Here is a 23,203-nt window from a genome sequence, read left to right as displayed (position 1 = left end):
TGACTACATTGATTTTCATCCATTTACCTCTCTTTAATGCAACAAAAAAGAAGAAGAAGAAGAAGAAGAAATTATTATTAAAAATGCATAAATTTTAATTTCACCTCTGAATTGGAGAAGGTTCAGTGTACCAATTTATCCTAATTTCCTAACAAAATGTTTATCCTTGCGCAGTTCGACAAACATGATAAAATGACCTCTTAAAATAAAGAAATCAAACAGCCTTACTTTACAAAGTCTCTATGAGAACGAATAACTTCAGTACATTTGAATCATATTATTTCTCTCCAAACATGAAGAGATCACACTAGATGTAGCTCAACTAGTCAAACAACTCCAGAGAAGAACTAGCATTTTTCAGGTTCTCACGAGGTTTCTCTTGTCTGCAACTTGAGTAGGACAAAATGTGAGCCTGCTGTGCTCAGTATTGATATATTAGAAAATATATTTCAATCAACGGCAGAAGGTCTTTCTATAAAACTGACTTTAGTTACATAATGCTGCGGCTTTAATCTTCAATTTTCCAAAGCTTATCTGCAAATATGCATCACTTCCCAGAAAAGTGGAATTCCCTGCCAATATTAACAATCACTTACACCTTTCATTCTTTCAACCTCTCTGGAGCTTGATGTAATAAAATCCACAGCTTAATCTAACAATCATTCACATCTTTGAACCTCTCTTAAGTTGCGCTGTGGAATCCACTCTATAGAAAGTCAAAGTACCATGCTGATTGCTTTCAAATCAAAGTCTCTTCTATTAGGGAACTTGTGTCTGTTCGATTAGCTCCCCTCAGTTCTTCCGAGTCATAACCTCCTTCACTCTGCAACTGATTCTCTAAAACATCCAAAATGTTATCTGGGGGACATTTGTCAGCAGGATTCCTTGGTCTCATCTGGCAAAAGCACTCGGGCCATGAATTAGTATAGAAAGATTCAGGGTGAACACGCTTGTGCGGCCCACCAAACTTCGAGTTGAACATGATGCGCCGGACTCGCTCCTCAAAATCAGCTGTGCGACCTTCCTCTCTATCCATGAATATAGGCGCAAGAGCCTTTCTGTTAGGTTGGATTGTAGTCCGGAAGCCATAGTATAAACGGTGGCCCAGGAGGTTATTGGCGAAGTTGCTTGGTCCATCATATGTTGGCATAAAAATGTCAGATAAAAGGCAGACCATGTAATCCACAGCAGAACCAACCAAACCTTGAGCATTCTCTTCAAGTTTTTCAGGTCCCATTGAGCTATGGTTTTCAAGGTGTGGAAACATTCTCCGAAACGGCTTCATGAAGCGATCTCCACCAAATATCTCACCAGCAGCAAGATAGATTCGGGTTGAATTGTCAAATCCCATTGAACGCAAGATGAGACCTACCTGCACAGAAAAAAACAAGGAAATATGATACCTAACTACATTTTCTCCTTGGATCAGTCATCAGACCATGACATTGCCAATTAGGTCATAAATAAGGTCATTAAGGTCAATTTTTAGTCCAACAGACATCCTCTGTCCCATTTAGTGGTGTTATTGTTGTTTTGTGTGTGTGTGTGTGTGTGTGTGAGAGAGAGAGAGAGAGAGAGAGAGAGAGAAGGGGGAACTTAACAGTGTCCCAATTAAACCAATGCAAGGATTAGAACTCAAAAATACTCATATAACATAAACCCCCGTAACCATTGAGCACAACTCTGTTGACAGTTTAGTGCCTTATGTAATTAGACCCGTGTCTAGTGATATTTACTATTTAGTACAACCAACTTTAGCATCTAACTTCATAACTGAAAGACATTCTCCATAAATCCAACTTTCCCTATTGTATTCTACTACCAACAACATCACCAATGTTCGTAGAATTATATAACTTATAGCATTTATCTTCCTTTCTTCCTTAGATTTACCCATAGAGATAAGATGTCAACTATATCATTAACAAGTGAATGTAACAGTTCTAATAGCTGCAGCTATTTGATGTAAGAAAGACATTATATTACAAGAGAATTTTGAGTATTGACTACTTGCCAGATCTCTAATATGTTTAAATGCATAAATTATAAAATGCTTTATCTTAAGGACTCAGTACTAGTCAAAGCTCTAATTGGCTGTTTTGCAATAGTGTGCAAGATTGTGTTGACTATTTAAAAGACTCGTGAGCTTTCATTTCCTTGGATATACATTGAAATATCAGATAACTCTGAACGGTGAGACATCGCCACTGGAAAGAACCAAAAGATAGCTAAGTTTGAATAATCAAAAGTTCTATGATACAAAAATCTAGTGCATGGATAAGGAGAGTTAAAATGCTAAACGTTTTTGTCATATGATAATAACAATAAGAAAATAAAGAAAACCTTATTTTAGATACTTCCAGGCTCATTAGGATGGATAAACATATGGCTACTGGACAATCTCAAGTCTAGAAATTGCAATAATTTACATACCAAAGAAAAAGGAAAACAGATATAGCTTTACCTCTTCTGGAGTCAATGGACACTTCCCAATGAGCCTCCGTTCTTTGTAGACAAGTTCTTTTTCTGCAAAATTTTCCTTTCGGTATTTAATCAAAATTTTCTGCTGTGCAGGCGTAAATATGTCCACACACCTGAAAAAATTTCATATTCAGATGTTGTGATGTTTATCACTTTATCTAACTCCAGAAGACACTTAAAATTGCATTACAAACTGTTTATTAGATGAGCAAATTGCTTGTCTCAGTTAGTATAGAAACTGAAGACTATTCGGGACAGCTTATAATAATGTTACTATCATGTAGACTGTAGAGGTTCCTCATCCCGAAAAAGATGCCAAAATCAGCATGTTTGCTTCCATTAAGAAGAATAGCCTAATAATCAAGAGTATGTCTTGCTAAGTCCTGACATCTGGGAATAAGGTTGCAAACTAGCAAAATGCACATCCATATTCTACACTTAGGTCAAACTGGTCCCACTAACAGTAACATCTGATGAGATCTGGTGCAAGTTAAAGCTCAAGCTAGGCAGTGCTAGTCAGCTAAATTGCATCAATGGCAGTATGGCACAACAACTTCATGCATGGCTATTAGCATGTGTTGCAACATATACTCAAGCCATGGTATGATAATACTTGGTTAGCTGGTTTACATTACCACTTAAATAATTATGGAAATGACTCATTCCGGCATAATTATCTCTTTGATACTCTAATATATAGCATAAAGCTGTAAAGGAATTCATATAAGTTTATATATGTAGGGACATACATAGATAATCTTACCCAGCAAATGCAAGCATATCCAACTCAAATCTAAGGTGAATCGACATGAAGTGGCCTTGCGCACGTAGCCTATTTACTATCTCACTACTAATTCTCATGATGTGAGGTTTGAACCGAAGTGCATGATAGTTCACTCGACATCTCAACCTCTGAAGTTCAGCCTCATCGACCTCCTCTGCTAAACGGTGTGAAAAGGGTGTGAGATAAATAGCACCATGCTTCTTCATCTTTTCCAAAGCAAATGTCCTATACCAACTCAGAGGAGCATCTCTTGGTGGGCGAATCTGGAACAGATAATTATACAATCGATTCCATCAAATGCAATGATACAAAAGAATATTAGATATTTTCATACTGTCGGTTGACATAAATCAAAGGATACTTTGCTAAGCTTTAGATTTAACCTGATAAGATTTCATCTTCCTGGACTTTCCATTTGAAGACACCTCTGGAAGGCTCTTAACAATGCGGATATCATATCTCAAAGACTTGATGAAATGAGGAACATCATAGATACCTGGAAAACCGCTGGGTGTAGGTACAAATACCAGATTAATATGAGATGGCATGCTGACTAAGAGGAAAAACATCAAATTGAGATATCATTTTGGAGGTTCAAATATCTCACACGAAATGGAAATAGTAAATATTTAAAAGTAACAACACGGATTATATATAAGAAGTCAATTTTCATTTTCGATACTTGAGTTTTTCCTAACAAACATAAGGATGAAATTTTAGATAAATATAAGTTACACAAACATTTCCTTGGAAACAAACGTACCATTCTAAGACAAATCTATATGAGTTAGAGCAGGATAATAAATCCATATCTGAAGACGAAAAATAAGTACAGCATCTGAAGAGAGGATGCTGATGCAAAGGGCACGCATAGTTAGGATAAGGTGATACTAGAGCTAACCATTAAACAACTGATAAGGGACCATCTCGTTGCACAAGGTTCGCAACAAAGTGAGGCATTAAGAACACAATATACGCAGTCTTACACTCTTATCCCCATTAGCCGAGACTTCGAGAGGTTATTTCCATACGCAGACAACCAAGCAAAAGATAAATCAATCCTTAATTATTAACTGTTTCCTTCTTTGTGAACTTACCTCACAACCATTCATTATAGCAAAGGAAAAAATTAGCTACCACTTGCGACGTTTTACGTTATGACCACCCACATACTTAGACTTATAAAAGAATCTAAAATTATACTCAAGGTAGAAAAGGGGATACCTATCATCATGCCAAAATGAATTTGTGTCCAACTCAGGCAGCACTAATGTAGCATTCATAATCCGTGCAGCAACAACAGCATTACATATCTATGGAATTCATGTTCACCATTAGTATCTCAATAAAAGAAATGGACACAAAATTCATGCACAAGAGAGGGAGGGAGAGAGAGGGATTACTCACACTATTTTCTCTATCAATACATAACAAGAATTTTGTTCGTTTATGATCTACCACCAACAAATGCATCTAAATCACAAATGAATGTTCTCCTTTATACTTGCAAAATCTCTCATTGTGTCCATAGCTAAATATTGCTTTTGACTTTTCAGTTGCATTACCTTAAGTAAACAAGGAGTACCATAGAATCTGCTCTAGGCTTGGAAACAATCAATATTGACTTGTATTAATGGGTGATGTATGATGATACAACTCATACGAGGTTCTGATGCCAATCCATAAGTTCAACACACAATATGCATGATGAGAAATGTTATTGTGTTATTAAATTGGATACCATCGTCTAACTTAACACTTGAAAGCAGTCAAAAGAGGCTTTAATTGAGATGTTATCAACACAATAAAAAATGCTGGTCTCATACCGCACTCCTTTGTTGATTCAAGCCGCCATTGCAACGCACTCGTAGATAGCCATTACTCTCGATAGGAGGGGCTGCGAAATGGAAATAAAGCAAGAGAGTTGAATTTAACTATAATAATGTGAAATCAGCACAAGAGTACCACATAGCACTCCACAGGAAGCTTAGGAAAAAGTACATACAAGGCCAGTGTGACCGTGGAGCTGAGGATGCTCTCCAACCACTAGAATCAGCTGTTTTCCACAGCTTGTTCACATCAACATGCTTGAAGGATGACAACAGAATGTAAAAGTACAAAAAATATGTCAGCACCAAGAAATTTAAAGACAAAATATTGCAGCAAGATAAACACTATGGATCTACCAATTACAGGGAAAAAATGATCCATAAATCATAACCCATTACGGCTCATATAATCTGACTGCATTTAAATCCTAGATTCAAGATTGCCTAGTTTAGAAATTCTTACTAAAAGAATTAATTCTATCAAGTATGAAAATTAACCAAGAGGCTATATAGGCATACATTTAAATCCTAGATTCAAAATTGCCTAGTTAGAAACTCTTACTAGAAGAACTAATTCTATCAAGTATGAAAATGAACGAAGAGGCTATATAGGCATGATCATAACTGAAGTTCAGACAAATTAATGCTAGATGGATGTTAGGTACTGTGTAAAACTTCTAGCAAATAACACGAAATTGGAAGATACAATCAGTAGTCATGTCACAAACCAGTAAAAGCTTGCAATTAACTAGGGTCTATAATAGCCTACATCAAATTATAAATAAAAAAATAAAAATAATAAACTAGTGAGGACTGAAGAGCCCTCTAAACTAAAATATCGTCATGAACTCTTAAAAAATTTACTAAATGGAAAACATCTCCTATGCTATCTCATTAATCTACATTGCAATCAGCGCTGTATAGTGATGAAGTCATTTCAGACCTCATCCAGCACTAAAACTAGATGTTAAACTGTTCAATTCTACTATTATGCTATGACATATGATCCAACAATTTATAGTTCAAGAAATACGAATTTTTCTATTTTACCGATCTGATTCATCCATCACTGAACATTTTAGCTGCATCAAAATGGTTTCTTTTTGCAAGTTTGGACTTAGACGATCAAGAGAACGAAAAGGTCAAAGAACGGTGAGAGATCCAACCTCTGCTCCACTGGAAGAACCATTAGAAGAGAAGAGTAAAATGGAACAGATGACAAGAACAATGAGCGCGATCCATAACCGCCCCGTCATCCCCTTCATCCCCCAACCGAGCTGCTTCAGCTGCCTCGAACTGCCCCCTCTCCGCCCCCAGATCTCTCCACCTCTAGAACTAAAAATCCAACGAAAAAAAAAATCACTGGAAACCCTTCAAATCGTCGAGCAATCGGAATGAGATAAGAAGAAGAGAGTCTATACCTTCTCATTTGGCTCGATTTGGTTAGAATTGGTGGTACTAGGGTTTTAGGACGGTTGTTTTGAGCTCAGATCTGGAAGGAGAGCTTCTTCTCTTCTCTTTCACTTGATTCGAAGAGTCGTCCGGAGCGAAGGAGGATGGAAAATGGTGGAGTAGGTTAAGGAAGGTGCGCCGCTGTCGTAGGTTATGGAGACAGCATGCGCATAAAGTAATGGAGAAAAGGGATCGTGCGGTGTGGTTCCATAATTGTTATATGCGTATACCTGAGAGCATTCTTATTCCCATTTTGAAGTAAGTTTACCTACAGACCAAGAAAAGGGGTTTAAGTATTTGATTAAACTAAACCTCCTCGCAAATTTATTTATCCAAATAATTTATCTCTCAAATTTATTATCTAAAATTATATATAGTTCTGAAAGATGCTAATAAGAACTATATATAAGTATAAGAATATATGGGGGTAGTAAGAAGATTTAATTTATATTCATCTTATCTAATTCTCTCTAATATTAATGAATAGAAATTAAGGAATAATTTTCTCATCTTTTACTTGTTTTCTTAATGGCAATAAAGATGATGAGATAAGCATTTTATGTGTAGGATAAAAACTAAATTAAATTCTTCTGTGCTTGACAACTTATATAATGGGATGATAATTTTGCCCAAATATATTACTTTTGATATCAAGTTTTACCATACACTATCTCGGTAAATAAGTTCTTAGGAGGCCCATTTTGGTCAAAACATCTTCAATAATATATTTTACCCTCTCTATGGAGAATGCAAATTTGTGCTGGGTTGATGCTAGTTGGAAGCTTGGTCTGAATGCTGGCAATGGTGTTTTGTTAAACGTTGAGTTGCAGATTATAGAACTGGAGAAATATATACCGATTTGTGAGTCCACGATTGACGCTGAAGCACAAGCTCTTCTTGCTGCCTTCTAACTTATTTTGGATCATGCTCCTTTCATGGATTGCAAAGTCGTTGCGGACTCATTCAATTCCTTCCTATCGGATGATATGCCATAGATTATTCGACACGGGATTCATGAGTTCAAACGGTTTGCTATGCAATGCTCCTCTTTGTCGGTATGTTTTACTTATTAAGTAAACAATGTTACTGCTCATAACTTAGCCTGTGACTCTCTATCATCTAGGAGCTTACAAATTGATATAATTGTTGTGCCAAATCACTAACTATGGTCATTCTGCCAAAAAAAAAACCGATTGAATTGTAATAAAGCCTATAATTTTAGTTAATTTATCTTTGTATTATGAATTTAATCCTTACATCTCAATCTTAATTTTATTAATCAAAGGTAATCTCCATTCCGTCAACCGTCGCTAGGTCAATTAATTCAAAGTGTTTTTAAAGATTAAACCTATAATAGAGGTGTCAGAATAATAAATACCGATAAAATTGATTTTTTTTATTAATTTCCCTAAATATTGAAAAATTTTAGAATAATTCCAAAATAAATTGTATGTATGTATGCATGTATTATTATTAATAATAATATCACTAATATATATTATGACATCACTATAATTCATTATTAATCTTGTCAGGTTTAGTGATATTATTTTATTTTTATTCTCTCTCTGTTGTTATACATTTATTGTAGATGTTCTTCTAGATGTCGACTATTTCTTCTCCTCTTAGATAGATTCAAGAATTATTTCTTCTTTTAATGCTTGAGGAACACTTTTATGTTATATATTAGAGCCTGGTCTCGTTTATCTCTCTTTAATTTAACTATTTTTCTTATCTATTCTTCGGCCAAATGGTTGGCTATCTAAAACATAAGTAGATTAATCACAAATGATTCAAAGACGGAGTCCACAGTTCGAGGGATAAGGCTCGATTCTTAATTAATCCAAAAGGAGGTGTATAAAGTACTTAAAACATTTCTTTCCACCGGATTTTCTTTGGTTATTGTCAGTTCTTCATTTGCATGTAAGCAAGCATTAGCAAATTGCTATGACTATCAACAGAATTTTGAGATTGAAAAGAAAATAGAATAAAATTCCGATGATGGTAGAAGAACGTTGTCACAATACCTCAAATAATTAATAGTATTTATATTCATAACAAAGTTTTTGGCAGTCATAAAAAAACCCCAGTAGTTCTACATGTAAGATGCTACATTCTTTCCACATAACACTAATATACAAGTTGTAGAAGCCATAACAGAGAGGGGCAATAAGCTAATATGCAAGGAATGAGCTTTTTATATAAGCATTTGAAGGGAGGCAATCTGGAATTGTTAATCAGAACGTATCCCTCCCATGAAGGTCCGGGGATCTGGGCAGGTTCCAGTGAATTGCGCCTGGGAGAAGTCAAAACCTGGGTTCTGCAAATAAAATGAAAATTGTCGTCACAAAAAGGCGAGAGGGGAAAAAAGCTTTGAAAAATACAACAAATAGGATAGTTGCAAAATGGCCCCTGAAAGAAAATGTCCTAAGACTCGTAAAAAATAAAAGAAGTTGCGCTCGAGATGATATAGTAATAGAAGAAAAAGATCTAGTCTTCTAGAATGAAATAACAAAAACAAACAATCTGTAAATTTAATGATTTTCGCGGTCACAGGGTTTAAGTTTGATAGGAATTTTCTCAACCTCCCATGGTCGGGTAAAATCTTGTCCTCTCACAAATTTACCAACTTCTAGCAACTGCAAATTCAAAATCAGCGATTGAAACCATTATTCATTATCAATATTGGACTAAGCGTGAGATTCTTATGAACCATTACATCTTGAATCCTTATTACTAAATATATGCTACCCTTGGAATCACCTCCCACAGTGAAATGTCATTTAATCGGATAATAGGTACATTCCATATCATACAATGCACTTCATTTAGAGCTACACTTCAAGGAGTAAACATGGAGAGCAAATTTACCCATTTAAGCATCCCAAAAGATTTAACTATCCCAAGTTTGGAGGAAGTTCCCACAAAAATTTAGCTTAGCATTCTATCAATGGGCTAAACTACTACTATATTTAATAACTTAGTTAATAGAAAAAATCTCGACACAACTTGATTGATAGGAAAATAAATAATAAAATACTTCAAATTCCTAAAGGATGCTGTCATGCTGCTTCTCATGAAAAGCTCATTTTCAAATCTCATTTTGCATCCAAAAGTGTTCAGAAGTATACTTATCTCTTAGTAAAATTTAAAATGCATCAGAAGTATTCAGTATTCAGAACTCAGAAGTACACAAAAAGAAAAGGCAATGACATTATCAATTTATTTGATTTGATATCATAATTTTTCAGCTTAAAAGGGAGCTTGTTCATCCGGAACTTGAATGAGCAAAAATTTTCCATGCAAAGAACTTGAGACAAGAGCCTGCTAAAATCACTTTACTCTATTTGACATATATAATAATTCAACTTCTGAAGACATGGTAAACAAAAGATTGCATCCCTTATACCAGTTTATTGGATAAATGCAGGACTGGTTGTTAATGCAAAAGAAATATAATCATGATGTAAATTGATGAGCTACACGCGGAGGTCCTAACTAATAATGTTTAGTAGAGAAGTAGACCACACCTCTTCTTGGAACCTTTGCAGCATAAGACGCTTCTGTTCAAGATCTGTTGCATAAGGATCCAAAACACCCTGGCCAAGAATTGGAGATGACCAAGTATTCCCTTTATCTCTTTTCTGAAGTGTAACATGCATTATCCCATCCTCTGTGATGCTTGAGAAAAGAAAATCTCAGATACTGCCAGTAATAATGACAGCACAGGAGGGGAATGAAACCCAAACTACTAAAAAAATATGTAACACATATTCAATCTGCTGTGCTTCTTTCACATAAGATGAATCAATAAGAGATACCTAGTTACCTACATGATCTTCCTTTCAATGTTTGAAAAATTATCAATTTCACTGGTTATTTTGTATCATATTTTTTGAATCATATGAGATAAATGGTTGATCTACACAAACTACCTTGAATAATCACCAACTTTATTAATTTTTTCTGATTTCTTTTGGTTATTTAAAATTTTGTTATATGTGAAAAGAACTAGAGTATAATGGCTAAATTGAGAGGTGTCTATAGTCTGTTGTAGTGTTGTTTGATCATCATAATGCCCTTAAATAGCAATAATCCAACTTCTTGCCTGTGATATCATTGGGGCATTAAACCACCAAAGTGGAATTCAACATGCCATACCTAATTTTCCTTACCAATATAAATCAAATCTGTTTATCATACAAACAGGAAAGACAAAAGTAGTAAGCTGGGCTGGCCTCTCAAGGATTTCAAACTTTTGTTTACTTCTCTATCTACAGTATGATGGCAACAATCTCTGTAGTTCCGTGACAAAATATAAATAAAATCTAGTCTAACAGATCTATTTCATGAAGATAATAATTTAACAAGAAATCATCTGAATATCCTGAAATAACAACATAAACCTAAAGACTGTTTGGGTTTGAAACTCATGAAAAGTTTGATCTTATCATCTCAGATCCACATTTGATGTCCCACAATAACCAATTATATATCTTCTTTTATCTATCATAGCATAGTTTAATGTTTATCTATTGATAACATTCCTTAGAAAAAAAAGTCATGAAAAGACTCAATGAAATGCAACAACAAGATCAAGTTCCAATACTTCTCCCAGTTTTTTCTTACAAAGATGCATGCAAAGACCTTACCGAATATGTTCACCATAATTGCAACTCACCCAGCTTATTTTAATGTTCTCAAATAGATATCATGAGTACCAAACTTATCACTATAAGACACAATTTGATACCTATAAACGCTCCCAAAATCCAAATATCTATTCTTTTGGTTATGTCCTACCGTCCGTAAGATATCAAAAATTCCGCATTTATCCCGAAGCTCAAGCTTCATAAACCAGAAGAAGAAGCATTACCAAGAGTCCAGAACGATGAATCGGTCTTCACAGGGGACGCAAGCTCATGCTGAGGAAACAAAATGAATTTGAGAATAATAAGATGAACAATTCAATAACCAAACACGGAATCACAAAGAGATTCCAAGAGAGGGATCAGGATTACCGACGTTGAGATAAGGGGGGTTGCCTTTGATGCCAACTTCGATGTGCTTGGATTGGATCTTACAGTTGAAGAGTTTGGTGGGAACATTGGGTGGGAGATCGATGTAGAAGTTGACTTCCTCCAAGGTCTGATCCCATTCAAATACCTTCTGACCTACGAATTCGAACAAATTCCCAATCGAGAGAAGAGATCGAAGTCGGTCAGAGATTTGGAGATCCGAAACCGTATAAATTAAACAGGGGCACAAAGGATCTGAGAGTTACCGTTGTGGACGAAGCTATGTCGCTTTTCGGGTGCCAACTTCTCCGCCATCTCTTCCTAGGATTTCCTTCAAGCACCTTCAGGGCTTCTATTTTCTTCGAGAAGCTTTGCTCCGAAGCTTAATAGTATGAAAAAGGGGGCTTTTTGTAAATAATCACAAACTTTTTTTACATATATTTATAAATAACACCCTACATATAAGATAAATTCGCGGTTTTGCCCTTCTTTTTAACCACATAGATTTGCTTAAACCCAAACACCCGAATGCTCACTGCACTCCACAAGACATCTATCAAACACCTTCTCTCCACATGCAGATCTCCTCAAGCCCTATCCCAAATCCATGCCCTCATGCTCTTAAACGGATCCCTCTCCCACCCCAACTCCCCTGGCCGCCTGATCACCGCCTACGCTCGCCTAAACGACATCGCCGCCGCTGAATCCGTGTTCCGGACGTCAGACAACCCAAACATCTCCGCTTGGAATGCCCTCATCATTGCCCACTCCAAGTGCAACTCCCCGGCCCATGTTCTCCGCCTCTACCGCCTCCTTACAGCTTCCGGTGGCCCTGCACGACCCGATAGCTCTACCTTCACGGTGGCCTTGAGAGCTTGCGCTCATTCTTCGGACCTCGAAGCAGGGGAGAAGATCAAGAACCATGCTTTACAACTTGGGTATGGTCGTGATGTCTTCGTTTGCTCGTCGGTGCTCAATTTGTATGCGAAATGTGGGAAGATGGATGATGCGGCGGAGATGTTTGATGAAATGCCAATAAGGGACCTTGTTTCTTGGACAACGATGATCACGGGGTTTTTGAGTGCCGGGAAGCCATTAGAGGCCATTGGGGTTTATAGGAAAATGCAGTTGGAAGGAGTGGAGGGGGACGGAGTTGTGATGGTCGGATTGATACAGGCATGTGCGGGGATGGGGGATGTGGGGATGGGGCGTTCGGTTCATGGGTATGTTTTGCGGCATTGGGTGGAAATGGATGTTGTAGTCAAGACTAGCCTTGTCGACATGTACGCCAAGAATGGGTTCTTGGATGTTGCCCTTATTGTCTTTGAGAGGATGTCTAATAAGAATGTCGTGACATGGAGTGCCTTGATTTCTGGCTATGCTCAAAATGGGTATGCAAGCAATGCTTTATGGATGTTGATCAAGATGCAGAATTTTGGGGTGCAACCTGATTTGGTTGCGCTTGTTAGTGCTATCTTAGCTTGCTCTCAGATTGGATTTCTGAAATTGGGTAAATCAATACATGCTTTCATTGAAAGGAGGCTTGAATTTGATTGTATCTCAGGTACTGCAGTTATTGATATGTATTCCAAGTGTGGTTCCCTTTCAAGTGCTCGTGCCCTATTTGATAGGATTAAGTCAAGAGATTTGATCTCTTGGAATGCGATGATTGCTAGTTATGGTGCTCATGGTCGTGGCGGGGAAGCCCTTGCTCTTTTCGAAGAAATGAATGGAACTGAAATGAGACCTGATCATGCCACATTTGCTTCTCTTTTATCAGCTTTCAGTCATTCTGGTCTCGTTAAAGAAGGGCGACACTGGTTTGATCTTATGGTTAGAAAATTTGGGATCAAGCCAAGTGAGAGGCACTATGTTTGTATGGTTGATCTTTTTGCACGTGCAGGTCATGTTGAAGAAGCCCATGAACTAATTAAGTCGATGGAGGTTGAGCCAGGGATTGCAGTTTGGGTTGCTCTCCTTTCTGGTTGCCATAATCACAAGAAGTTGGAGCTTGGACAGTATGTTGCAGGAAAGGTTCTTGAGTTGAATCCAGATGACCTAGGGATACATGCATTGGTCTCTAATGTCTATGCAGCAGCAAAGAACTGGGACAAAGTAGTGGATGTAAGAAAAGTAATGAAAAACATTGGTATGAGGAAGGTTCCTGGCTATAGTTTGGTGGAAGTGCATGGTAAGCTTCATGCATTCTTAATGGAGGATAAGAGCCATCCCCAGTATGAAAAGATTGCCGACATGCTTGTGAAGCTGGATTGTGAGATGAGGAAAATGGGTTATGTTCCTAAAACAGAATTTGTATTCCATGACCTTGAGGAGGAGGTGAAGGAACGAATGCTGTGCAGCCACAGTGAAAGGTTGGCCATTGCCTTTGGGTTGTTGAACACTAGCCCAGGGACAAGAATTGTGATTATAAAGAACCTAAGGGTCTGTGGGGACTGTCACGAGGCAACCAAGTACATCTCGAGAATTGTGAACCGAGAGATTATAGTGAGAGATGTGAAACGATTCCACCATTTCAAAGATGGAATCTGCTCCTGTCAAGATTACTGGTAAAGATGCACGTTTCTAGCTCTTGTAATGATCAGACGAACCTCTCTAATCCTTGAACATGGCAAGCTCCGGTGGTAGAGCAGGTGGAAGCAGCTTCATGAAGGAGATACAATGGTCTTGAGGTGCTCGTTTATTTTCCTTTTAAGTATAAAGCTTGCGTATAAAGCTTGCCGGATTTAAATATTGATGCGGGATGCGACATAGCAGTAGTGGTCAACTTAGTAGAAACCAAAATTTTGGGCCAAAATGCAACTGGAAGCTTGATTTTGACAAATACTGTAACTTAACAGATGGAAGGATTTTATTTTCTTGATGAGCTCTACACTAATAGAAAGCAGTAAAAAAGATGTTTCTTTATTGATATTTTCTTTATGTTTAGTGTGATGTTCTAAAACACAAGTATTCCCCCTCCAGATTCTCTGTATTTGGTTCCACATTGGTAGTGGATATTACCAGAGGCTACTTTAATACTTCCTTATGAAGGCTGTTCAGTTGATTGAAATTTATCTGGTACTAAACTATTATGCAATTGCATATTTTCTTTTTCCTTGAATAAAACAAAATATTTTTTCATTGTTTAATACTGAATGCTTTATTGATATCTCTCAGAGGAAAGATTGCTGTTCTGGCTGGAGCACTCTAGACTGATCTTGCTACAGCAATCTGCCGGTAGCTGAAGGTGAATATCAGTTCTTGCTGAAGGATGGGGGAAGCATTTCAGGGTTGGTGAGACACTTTCTAGGATTATGATTCAGATCAGACACATATGCCTTGCATGAGGAACATCATGGAATCTGGTGATTGGCATCAACGACATGGTAAGAGAGGGAGCTCAAATAGCTGGCTTCATGTTCTTTCCTCTTATTCTTGGAGATTAAAATGTAGATATCTGCTTTACTTCTGCTTTAAACAGGTGAAGAAACCATATTGTAGATAGTAATTCAAATGGTATTCCTATCAGAATTAGAATTAAACTTCAAATGGGAAAGAAAATGTTTCTGTCAAATGTAGGTGAATTTAAATACTGTTAGCCCTGAAAAGTGGATAGTAATTCTTTCCCTGCTCTTTTAAGAACATTGTCTCTATTTTAGAGTGTCAATTAGGCGAATATATTCTCTTAATTATTAGCATGAGGAGTAACCCTGCAACTTCACATTAAATTTCTTCATGAAAGGAAACCATGATTAGGTTTATATAATGTGATGTATCACTTGCAAAAGACATAATCTCTGTACATCCAGAAACGAAGGATGACAAGAGAAAATTAATGAAATGGCTAAAGGCAATCATGGCCCCAAATATCATTAGTCATTACCATTTTGCAAGGCCTTCAATTACCTTCCATTAGCTACTTGGTAACTTAAGGCTACTAGAACAACATTATACTCTTCCATACTAGCACTTCTGAGGAAGTCAGGTGCACAGAACTAATGTCAGGCAAATATAGGCTAGCCTTTATTAGATGCAGCGAAGGGGATCTCATGCAATCAAAGATTAGTAGGGAAAGAATTAATAAGGCAAAACTGGAAAAGTCCGAGAACGAAGAGTTACCTAGATATACATATAGATCACTTGATCAGTTGATCATTTCGCATACGAAGCCTTGCTTGCCTCTTGGATTGCATTCATGATCTCTTCTGAATCAAATCCATTGCCAGTGTAGACAAAGAAGGGGCTGTCTGCAGGAAAGGTATCTTCCTTCTTGTAGCTACCTGATGTCCTAAGTAAATCCTCTGAACCTTTTTCAACGGCGCCTTTTAAGATTATCTTCTTGTGGAATCCTGATAAGAGTTCTTCATAATCTGTATCTCCCTTTTCTCCAGCAATCAGATAAATGTTTGCTAAACTTAGACCCCAACGAACAAACAAGTACCTTAATTCAGTAAAATAAAACTGTCAATTGATTGTATCAATTTTCTGCTGGGGGAATTAACATCTACCTATTTATAGAGAGCAACAAAAGCTGGTAAAAATCAAGCGATGGTTGAAGTTTTATTTTAATCACGTTTGTCAGCCGATAAGCTACTCAGAATATGCTGATGGAAAGCAAAGAATAAGATGACACCATTTTACATGTCTAGGATAGAAGAAGCAAATCGATACATTGCAGTTATTGTAGTGCTCTTTTTCCTCGATGTGTTTTCAGTTTCTCGCAAGCATGAATAGTCAAGTACAAATATCTGTTAGATGACTGAATATTATCAATGCTATCTTTCAGGAGAATAACCTAGTATTCTGATATTGAATCATAAACCAGAGATTGAAATGAAAATTTACAATGAACTTTTTCCATACCTGAGTGCCTGAGACCTAGATGCTAAAAGAGGTATGACTTGTAGCCTTGTTGAATTCCTGCAATACATCAGATGGCAGCGAAGTCCACGCATTCTAAGCTTCTGCCTTAGATTGTCTACTGGCATTGCCTGAAGTTGATGTCAGAGAGAAAACTTCTTAAACATGAGCTTTTACTGGAGAAAATACTTATGTGGAAGTATTACCTCGGTTCGATCTTTAACCAAAAATGAGACACAATGTTCATTGTTTGATGTCATATCTTCCTCAACCACTCTTGAAGAATTCTCTGAATGATGTTCACCTTGACCTTCTTGAGACTTCATTAATTTTGTTATTGTCCTTCTCACACCATCATGACCCCATCTATACTCGATGTGTTTGGCATAGTCGGAATCTAGACAGACATCCTCTTCAGAGCCCTGATAACTAACCGGGTAGTACATCTCACCGCCACTGCTACAGATCATAACATCAAAATCTTTGGCTTGGATATTTCCAGATTTCAATAGTTCTAAGGTCTCTGACACCGGCATGGCTGTCGAGAGCGCAAATCCTGAGACATTTGATATCTGAGAGTCTGATCTTACGGCTTTAAAGGTCTCTTGTATCACCTGCAGCCAAGTCACTTCAGGATCTCCCTGATCATTGTAGCAGTCAAGAGCTATGACAAACAATCGTCGTCGCTTTCTAAGAATCGGGTACTTGTTAGAAGAGCTCGATGAACTCTCAGTGACTTTGCTGCTATTAGCTGCATCTCGTGCTTCTGGCACTTGTCTCTTGATCTTGTGCATAATGTGCTCCACTTGATCATGTACCTGGGTATCACCCTTTGCTAGAGGATTCTTCTCTCCATCAATCGATAACCTGAGAGACGATTCCTGCACATCCTTTAGCGAGTCTCCAAGTGACTCCTCAGCGACCATGTCATCATCCATCACATTGTCCATCTGCCACTGAGGGTGCCTCATTCTGCATGCAGCTACCTTAGTAAGATATGTCCTGCAGTGCTCTGGCCAAGAGAAGAGATGTATGTTTCGCCACCCGTTTTTCCTGCAATCACTCCATAAGTTCTTGTCTCCGAGTAGGTTCAGCAGCGCATCAGCTATGGCGTTTTGGTCATGCGGATCTACAAGCAGTCCATTGTTCAGAGCCTGAAATATTGAAACAATGTCGAAAAGTAAGGAAAACTATCTAGCCATGAGAAAAGCTTGTCTTGATTTTAATCATACTAACAGGTCAAGTGATGGTACCCTATGAATGTCAACTGGTCCTCCATTCTTGGTAGCTACAGTTGGTAAGCCGTGTGCAGCTGCCTATGATGTTATCAAACTAGTAAGTTAGTTTCTTGATAAGGATAATAGTTATGTGAGTAGAGATTTGTTGTAAGAAAATGAACCTCTATCAAAGTAAGACCAAAAGGTTCAACTAAAGCTGGATTTATGAAGACTCCCTGCCAGAAATGAGGAAATTAGGTGAAATGTTAGTTGCTTATCAAGAACATGAACAATTTACAATAAAAGTTTGAAGAAGAAGCAAGAGTTTATTAGACCTTTGTTTTAGCTGCAAGCCTGTATATATCTGGAACATCAGACTGCTTATGATGCTTTGGGTAGGCCACAAATCCATAGAGATCATACTTGTCGATAAGCTTTAGAACCATCGTGAGAACATTCGCATTTCCAGAAGACATTTCATCGATGTTGTCTCTGTTCCCCATGATCAGTGTCTGCCAGAAGTAAAAGCATATTAAGCTACTGAATACTTCTCCCAAAGAATCGTTTCCTACTAGATGAAGAGCAATTCATTACAAGATTTGCTAGCTCTCTTAGTGGGCGGCATTCTCCGAATGCCTTCAGAAGGGTGGTGATGTTCTTCTTGGGGTCTGGTCTTGATAAGGCCAAGATCATTGGCTTGTGAGGATTAGTGAAAAATCTCATCACCTGCAGGAATGACTCATTGTGTTGTTAGAGAGAGTCACTAAATTTAAAACAAGGGATCAGAGACAGTGATTTCAGAAGTTTCTTACATCAGAACATATGGGGGAAACTGCCTTTGGAGAAATACCATCAGTAGTTGTTTCTCCATCCATATCCATCGTCTCGTCCTGGACAACGACACTGCTAAAATCCATACCAGGAGGAATAACCTGCAAATTTCATAGCTAGATTAAGATGTACAGAGAGAAACCTTTGTGCCTAATTCCTGGCCATTGATACTCAATAGTTATACATCAAAAATTACGGTACAAAACTGAGTGCAACATTGGCATGCATTAAAAGATAAAAACCTCCATTCTCATACATGAAAGAAGCAAAATTATTAGTAGTTTTAGCAAATTCAAACTCACCGCCATCCTTGGCATATAACGGCCATGGCAGTTGACCCCCCTCCGGTACCGTGCTCGCAAGACCCTCTCAAGCTTGACATCAAAACCATCATACAATCCCCATTGCTCTACAATCTCCTGCTGTGTGCTTGTAATTATAAGCTCAGCAGCATCCAGAGACAGCTCCTCCGCCTCGATACGCCTCATGATCTTATACGTGGCGTCAATGTCTTCCTTAGACTGGCGGCCTTGCTTAAGAAGCTGTTCCAATTTGTTCCTCCCTAAGGAATGGCCTGTGAGAACCATAGGGACATTCAGAGCACCAGAAAGAAGAGCAGCAGCATCTCCTGCATCTGCGTAGTGTCCATGGATGACATAAGGCCAAACTGGACAACCCTCGCCAATCTGTTCTCCTAAAACTCTTGACATGTTAAGGATGTGAGCTAGAGCTCCATCGACGAATTCTTGGATGTAAGGCCACAGCATCTCCTTGCGAAAGTATTTGTCCCTTGGCCCACAGGGTATACGTATGATATAAGCTCCTGCGCTTTCACCAACTACTTCTTCTCTATCTGCTTCATCTGAACCTGAGGTTAACATCTCCGTCGGCTCTCCGTAGCTCCAGTCGATGTCGGAAGACGATATCTGACGTGTGAACAGATCGACCCTGTATACTCCTGGCATCATGGCTAATGCCCGAGAAAGTTCCACGACGTATTTCACCTGTTTATTAATCCATAACTCATGTCCTATTGCTTCGTTGATTGTGTTACATGTACAGAAAGAGTTAGATCAGGATAATTACCTGACCCCCAGTATCTGAATCACGGCCAAGCTCCATGTTTTCTCCACGAACAAGGCCATGAAGGCTGGACAATAAGATGAAAAAGCACATCTCAGATCTTATGTTTTTCTACTTAACTGTTTATTAGCAAGCAAATCGATAATCATAGTAGCAATTAATATATCCTCAAGCTTACAAGTAAAAGAGCTAGAGGATAAGTTTTCGTTTACACTAGTAGTAGTTAAACGTAAAGATAGTTCATATTAGCAAATTGCATGCCTTACAGTAGGTCCTATGATCATATACTTACCTCATTAAATAAAGCAAAGAAGAAATCAAATTTCTGTTCTCATATCAGCAGCTTTTCATTGAAATCATCAAAGAAAATTTGCATCTAACACCCTATTATTTAATAAAATTATGGTTTACACTCTATATTTTTATTATTTGTAAATTGAACTCTATGATTTAGCGAATATATACAGAAAACACTCTATCGTTAGATCGATTAGTTAAACTTAACTAAATACTAAGTTAATTATACTAAAAAAATTATGAAAGTATCCTCAACCAAGTCATACTAAGGGTATTTAAGTTATTTTAGAAATAAGTAAGCCATTTTAGACACTAAGGCATTTAAGTCATTTTAGAAATAAGGGCATTTAAGTCATTTTAGAAATAAAATATCTCTATTTAACGGAGTATTCTTACGGTGTTAGTTCAAATCTAATTCAAGATATTTTTTGTATATATTCACTAAATCATAGGGTTAGATTTATAAATAGTAAAATTATAGGGTGTGAACTATAATTACAATTACGTTACAAAGCATGGTGTTATATATAATTTTTCCAAAAAGATCTATTCTTGATTGCATTCAATTTTTATTGAGAGAAAAGAGCAGCAGCATCTACCTGATAAGAACAATGTAGAGCTTCTTTCCCTTGTTATCATCAGACCAGGCTTGATCTGCTTGGAGATCGGAGAAGTTCCTCTGGAAGCTCTTCCGCGGCGTCTGCACCAATTCTCCAAGCATGTCTCCCTTCTCTCCCTCCGACAAGTCTTCCGACATGTCCTCCGTCGCATCCCGCCTTCCCTGCTCTCGTTCCCACCTACGGTTCACCATCCTTTGAACATCTTCTAGTTCCAACTGCTCATTTGTCAACACCATTTTTTTTCAATTTTAAATGTGTAAACTTTAACATTGCAGGATAACTATGGCTTCAATCAATATGAAGAAACTGTGATGATAATTTATAAACAATACCCAAAAGATCAAATCGTGATGCAGATAATATGAGAAAATAAACTATATTAATCCAGAATAAACCAACCTGCTTCTTCTTGCGAGTGAGGTGCCAAATCCTCCAGCACATGTTCTCAAGCCTAGTGCTCCTCTCCCGTGAGTTCCTCGTCGCGACCACCTTGATCCACGTTCGATAGAGGTCGCTCTCGTCAACTGTCATCACCACCTCCTCGACAAAATACTTGGTCGGATTGAAATGCCCCCTCTCCCCGAGATCGAGCTGCTGCTTCTGCTCGTCGGCGATCGCCGTGCCGCTATCTAGAATGGCCTCCAAGTATCCGTTGATCCATTCGTTCCCAGCCATATCTGAAACGATTCAAATCAGCAAATGGGCAGTTGGGTCGATGGGATTTGCACTGTTTGCGAAACAAAAGTGGGATTTTTATGGGAAGGATAGCAATATATAGTTCGTTGAAGAGGTCGGAGTGGGTAACTGGGATGGTGTTTTGGATCGAAATGGGTGATGGATTTGTCCATATTTTGGTGCGTGAAGAAGTAATCGAAGGATGGAAGGCGGAGTCAAATAAGGAATCCGAATTTTGCTGCTATCATTTAGTTTATATCGTTAGGAATTAAGGCCACTTGTCCATAGTGTTTGAAAGTGTTCATGGGAAGAGATCATCCGCAGAGTTGGATGTAGGAATTTGCTACAATAGACTTTTTTTAGCTTCTCATTGGGCCAAAACATGCACGTTAAAAGAAAGTGGCAGCCAATCACGTGATGCCAAGTATCCCAACTAGAAAAAACTTTAGTTAGAGTTTGCTGCCCACTGTGACAAGGAACTCGGGATCCTTATTAAGTAATTGAAATCCAATTATCGACAGTAATTAACAATTTGAAATGAAATTATTTAATTAAGTATAAAATTTTAAAAGAGGCGTTTTAGTGTCTTAAGCTTTTTTAAATTCTTTAAATTTAGAGTGTGGCTATTTTCTTAATTTAGAAAACCTCTTAGTTATAGTAATTCATATCAAATTCTTTATCCTATTTCCTTATATCATTTACATATTATTTATTATCATATTTATTACTCTAAAGTTTAGTAATCGAAAGCATCATAATTACCAAGTTAACGAGGAGAGAGAAAATAACTTTCTGAGACTCTCTAACTCTCTAACCTTTTAGTTTAAATTGTTGGGGAAACTGCAGTGGAATACTTTTATTATTTTTATTATTTATTCTCTAAATTTTAGAGTAAAGATATGATAAAAAAATCTTATTCTCTTAATTCTATATCTCAAAGTCCGTAAGTACTTTGATGATAGAGTTGGGTCTACCATCATACTAAGTGGAACTCTTATTGAATATTTATAAATTTAATAACTAGTGAAAAAAAAACCCAAGAAAGAGGAGAGTGAATAGCAATAGTTTAGACTCTTTTCTCCCCTCTCTTGAGAGCCTCCTCGTCGCTGCCATAGGCGGCAACTTGTCTCCTCTCCCTCTCTCCTCACCTAGTGGCTAGTGAGAGAGGAGATGTTTTTCCCTCCAATACTCTCTCTCTCCTCTCTCTTTTCTTCTCATCTCTCTTCCCTTCTTTGTCATCATCCCAGCTTGCCATCCTTGCTAGGATCTTTGTTGGATATGTGCATCTTTCTATACAAACCATTTTGTCACCATTGTCCTTTCATTTCTTGGCGTTGTCGGTTTTGACCCCTCATTCCTTCGATTCCTTCTTCGCCAGTTCAACGTTGCTTTAGGCATTGTCATCTTTCTTTTACTGCCATATCATCGTCAATGTTCTTTCCTTTTGTCACAATCACTTCGGTCCCCTCCTTTCTTCTATCACATCCATCTCGGGGTTCGTTCTTTCTTTTTTTTTTGTTGTAGGTGGGTAATCTTTGATTTTTCTACCTTTGGGGATTCATAATGCTATATCTTAGACCTATCAGATTGACAAAATTCACAGGCTAACTTAAGGCTATTTGCATGCTAGGTTATTTTTTCTTATTTGTTTCTTTTGTACCCTTAGGTTTGATGCTTTATTTTTTTTTTATAGTGATGTATATTATAAGTCAAATTTGGAGCTTATGTTAAAAAGTTATTGCTCTATTCCCTCTCAATTGTACGTACGTATCTAGCTGTATTATTATAATTTCTAAATATTAATAAATTATTCTATCGCATGACTTTCCTTTAAAAGAAAAAGGAATCCATAGATTCACATGGGCTAAAAATAGTTAGCTATTTTCAATAAAAGGGACAACTAAACTCATACTTGTGTCGAGTTGTATAGTCAATTCTCTCTCTTAAAAAAAGTCGTAAATAGGTCAAATTTATAACGCATACATAATATTTTTTCTCATGCATTTTTCATCAAATTTTAAATTGATGACCTCTTGATCATCCGGTAGCTATTTTC

At 37.5% G+C, this 23,203-nt stretch overlaps 4 protein-coding genes across 7 annotated transcripts; 1 reads left to right on the top strand and 3 right to left on the bottom strand.

Annotated features, from left to right (window-relative positions):
- Positions 1-93: 93 nt before the first annotated feature.
- Positions 94-6,673, bottom strand: LOC140758342 (O-fucosyltransferase 1-like). The gene is made up of 9 exons (XM_073094465.1): positions 6,516-6,673; positions 6,261-6,429; positions 5,271-5,352; positions 5,092-5,162; positions 4,490-4,578; positions 3,649-3,772; positions 3,245-3,528; positions 2,465-2,594; positions 94-1,372 (listed from the first exon to the last, which is right to left on the bottom strand). Exons 1-9 carry the CDS (start codon positions 6,521-6,523, stop codon positions 740-742), a joined length of 1,590 nt encoding a protein of 529 aa, XP_072950566.1. The 5' UTR covers positions 6,524-6,673; the 3' UTR covers positions 94-739.
- A 1,875-nt stretch (positions 6,674-8,548) lies between these two features.
- LOC140780138 (uncharacterized) lies at positions 8,549-11,964 on the bottom strand. Its single transcript, XM_073125494.1, has 5 exons — positions 11,831-11,964; positions 11,572-11,720; positions 11,423-11,471; positions 10,077-10,219; positions 8,549-8,866 (listed from the first exon to the last, which is right to left on the bottom strand). Exons 1-5 carry the CDS (start codon positions 11,877-11,879, stop codon positions 8,780-8,782), a joined length of 477 nt encoding a protein of 158 aa, XP_072981595.1. The 5' UTR covers positions 11,880-11,964; the 3' UTR covers positions 8,549-8,779.
- Positions 11,965-12,088: 124 nt separating this feature from the next.
- Positions 12,089-16,485, top strand: LOC140780136 (putative pentatricopeptide repeat-containing protein At3g25060, mitochondrial). Of its 3 annotated transcripts, XM_073125493.1 has the most exons (4): positions 12,089-14,254; positions 14,547-14,642; positions 14,742-14,950; positions 16,351-16,485. In XM_073125493.1, exon 1 carries the CDS (start codon positions 12,093-12,095, stop codon positions 14,133-14,135), a length of 2,043 nt encoding a protein of 680 aa, XP_072981594.1. In that variant the 5' UTR covers positions 12,089-12,092; the 3' UTR covers positions 14,136-14,254; positions 14,547-14,642; positions 14,742-14,950; positions 16,351-16,485. The 3 variants fall into 3 exon arrangements, with proteins under 3 accessions (XP_072981594.1, XP_072981592.1, XP_072981593.1); XM_073125491.1 differs by lacking the exon at positions 16,351-16,485 and having other exon boundaries at positions 14,742-15,178; XM_073125492.1 differs by lacking the exons at positions 14,547-14,642; positions 16,351-16,485 and having other exon boundaries at positions 14,742-15,178.
- Positions 15,356-21,300, bottom strand: LOC140780135 (probable sucrose-phosphate synthase 3). Of its 2 annotated transcripts, none has more exons than XM_073125489.1 (12): positions 20,872-21,300; positions 20,452-20,687; positions 19,559-19,622; positions 18,775-19,476; positions 18,454-18,573; positions 18,236-18,367; positions 17,977-18,153; positions 17,824-17,877; positions 17,678-17,740; positions 16,631-17,578; positions 16,428-16,555; positions 15,356-16,005 (listed from the first exon to the last, which is right to left on the bottom strand). In XM_073125489.1, exons 1-12 carry the CDS (start codon positions 21,145-21,147, stop codon positions 15,717-15,719), a joined length of 3,189 nt encoding a protein of 1,062 aa, XP_072981590.1. In that variant the 5' UTR covers positions 21,148-21,300; the 3' UTR covers positions 15,356-15,716. The 2 variants fall into 2 exon arrangements, with proteins under 2 accessions (XP_072981590.1, XP_072981591.1); XM_073125490.1 differs by having other exon boundaries at positions 15,743-15,913.
- Positions 21,301-23,203: the final 1,903 nt, after the last annotated feature.

Source organism: Typha angustifolia, chromosome 3 (assembly GCF_048772165.1).
Source record: "Typha angustifolia cultivar Huaian chromosome 3, ASM4877216v1, whole genome shotgun sequence".
In the NCBI taxonomy this organism is placed as follows: Eukaryota; Viridiplantae; Streptophyta; class Magnoliopsida; order Poales; family Typhaceae; genus Typha; species Typha angustifolia.
This window is presented reverse-complemented; position numbering and strand designations above follow the sequence as displayed.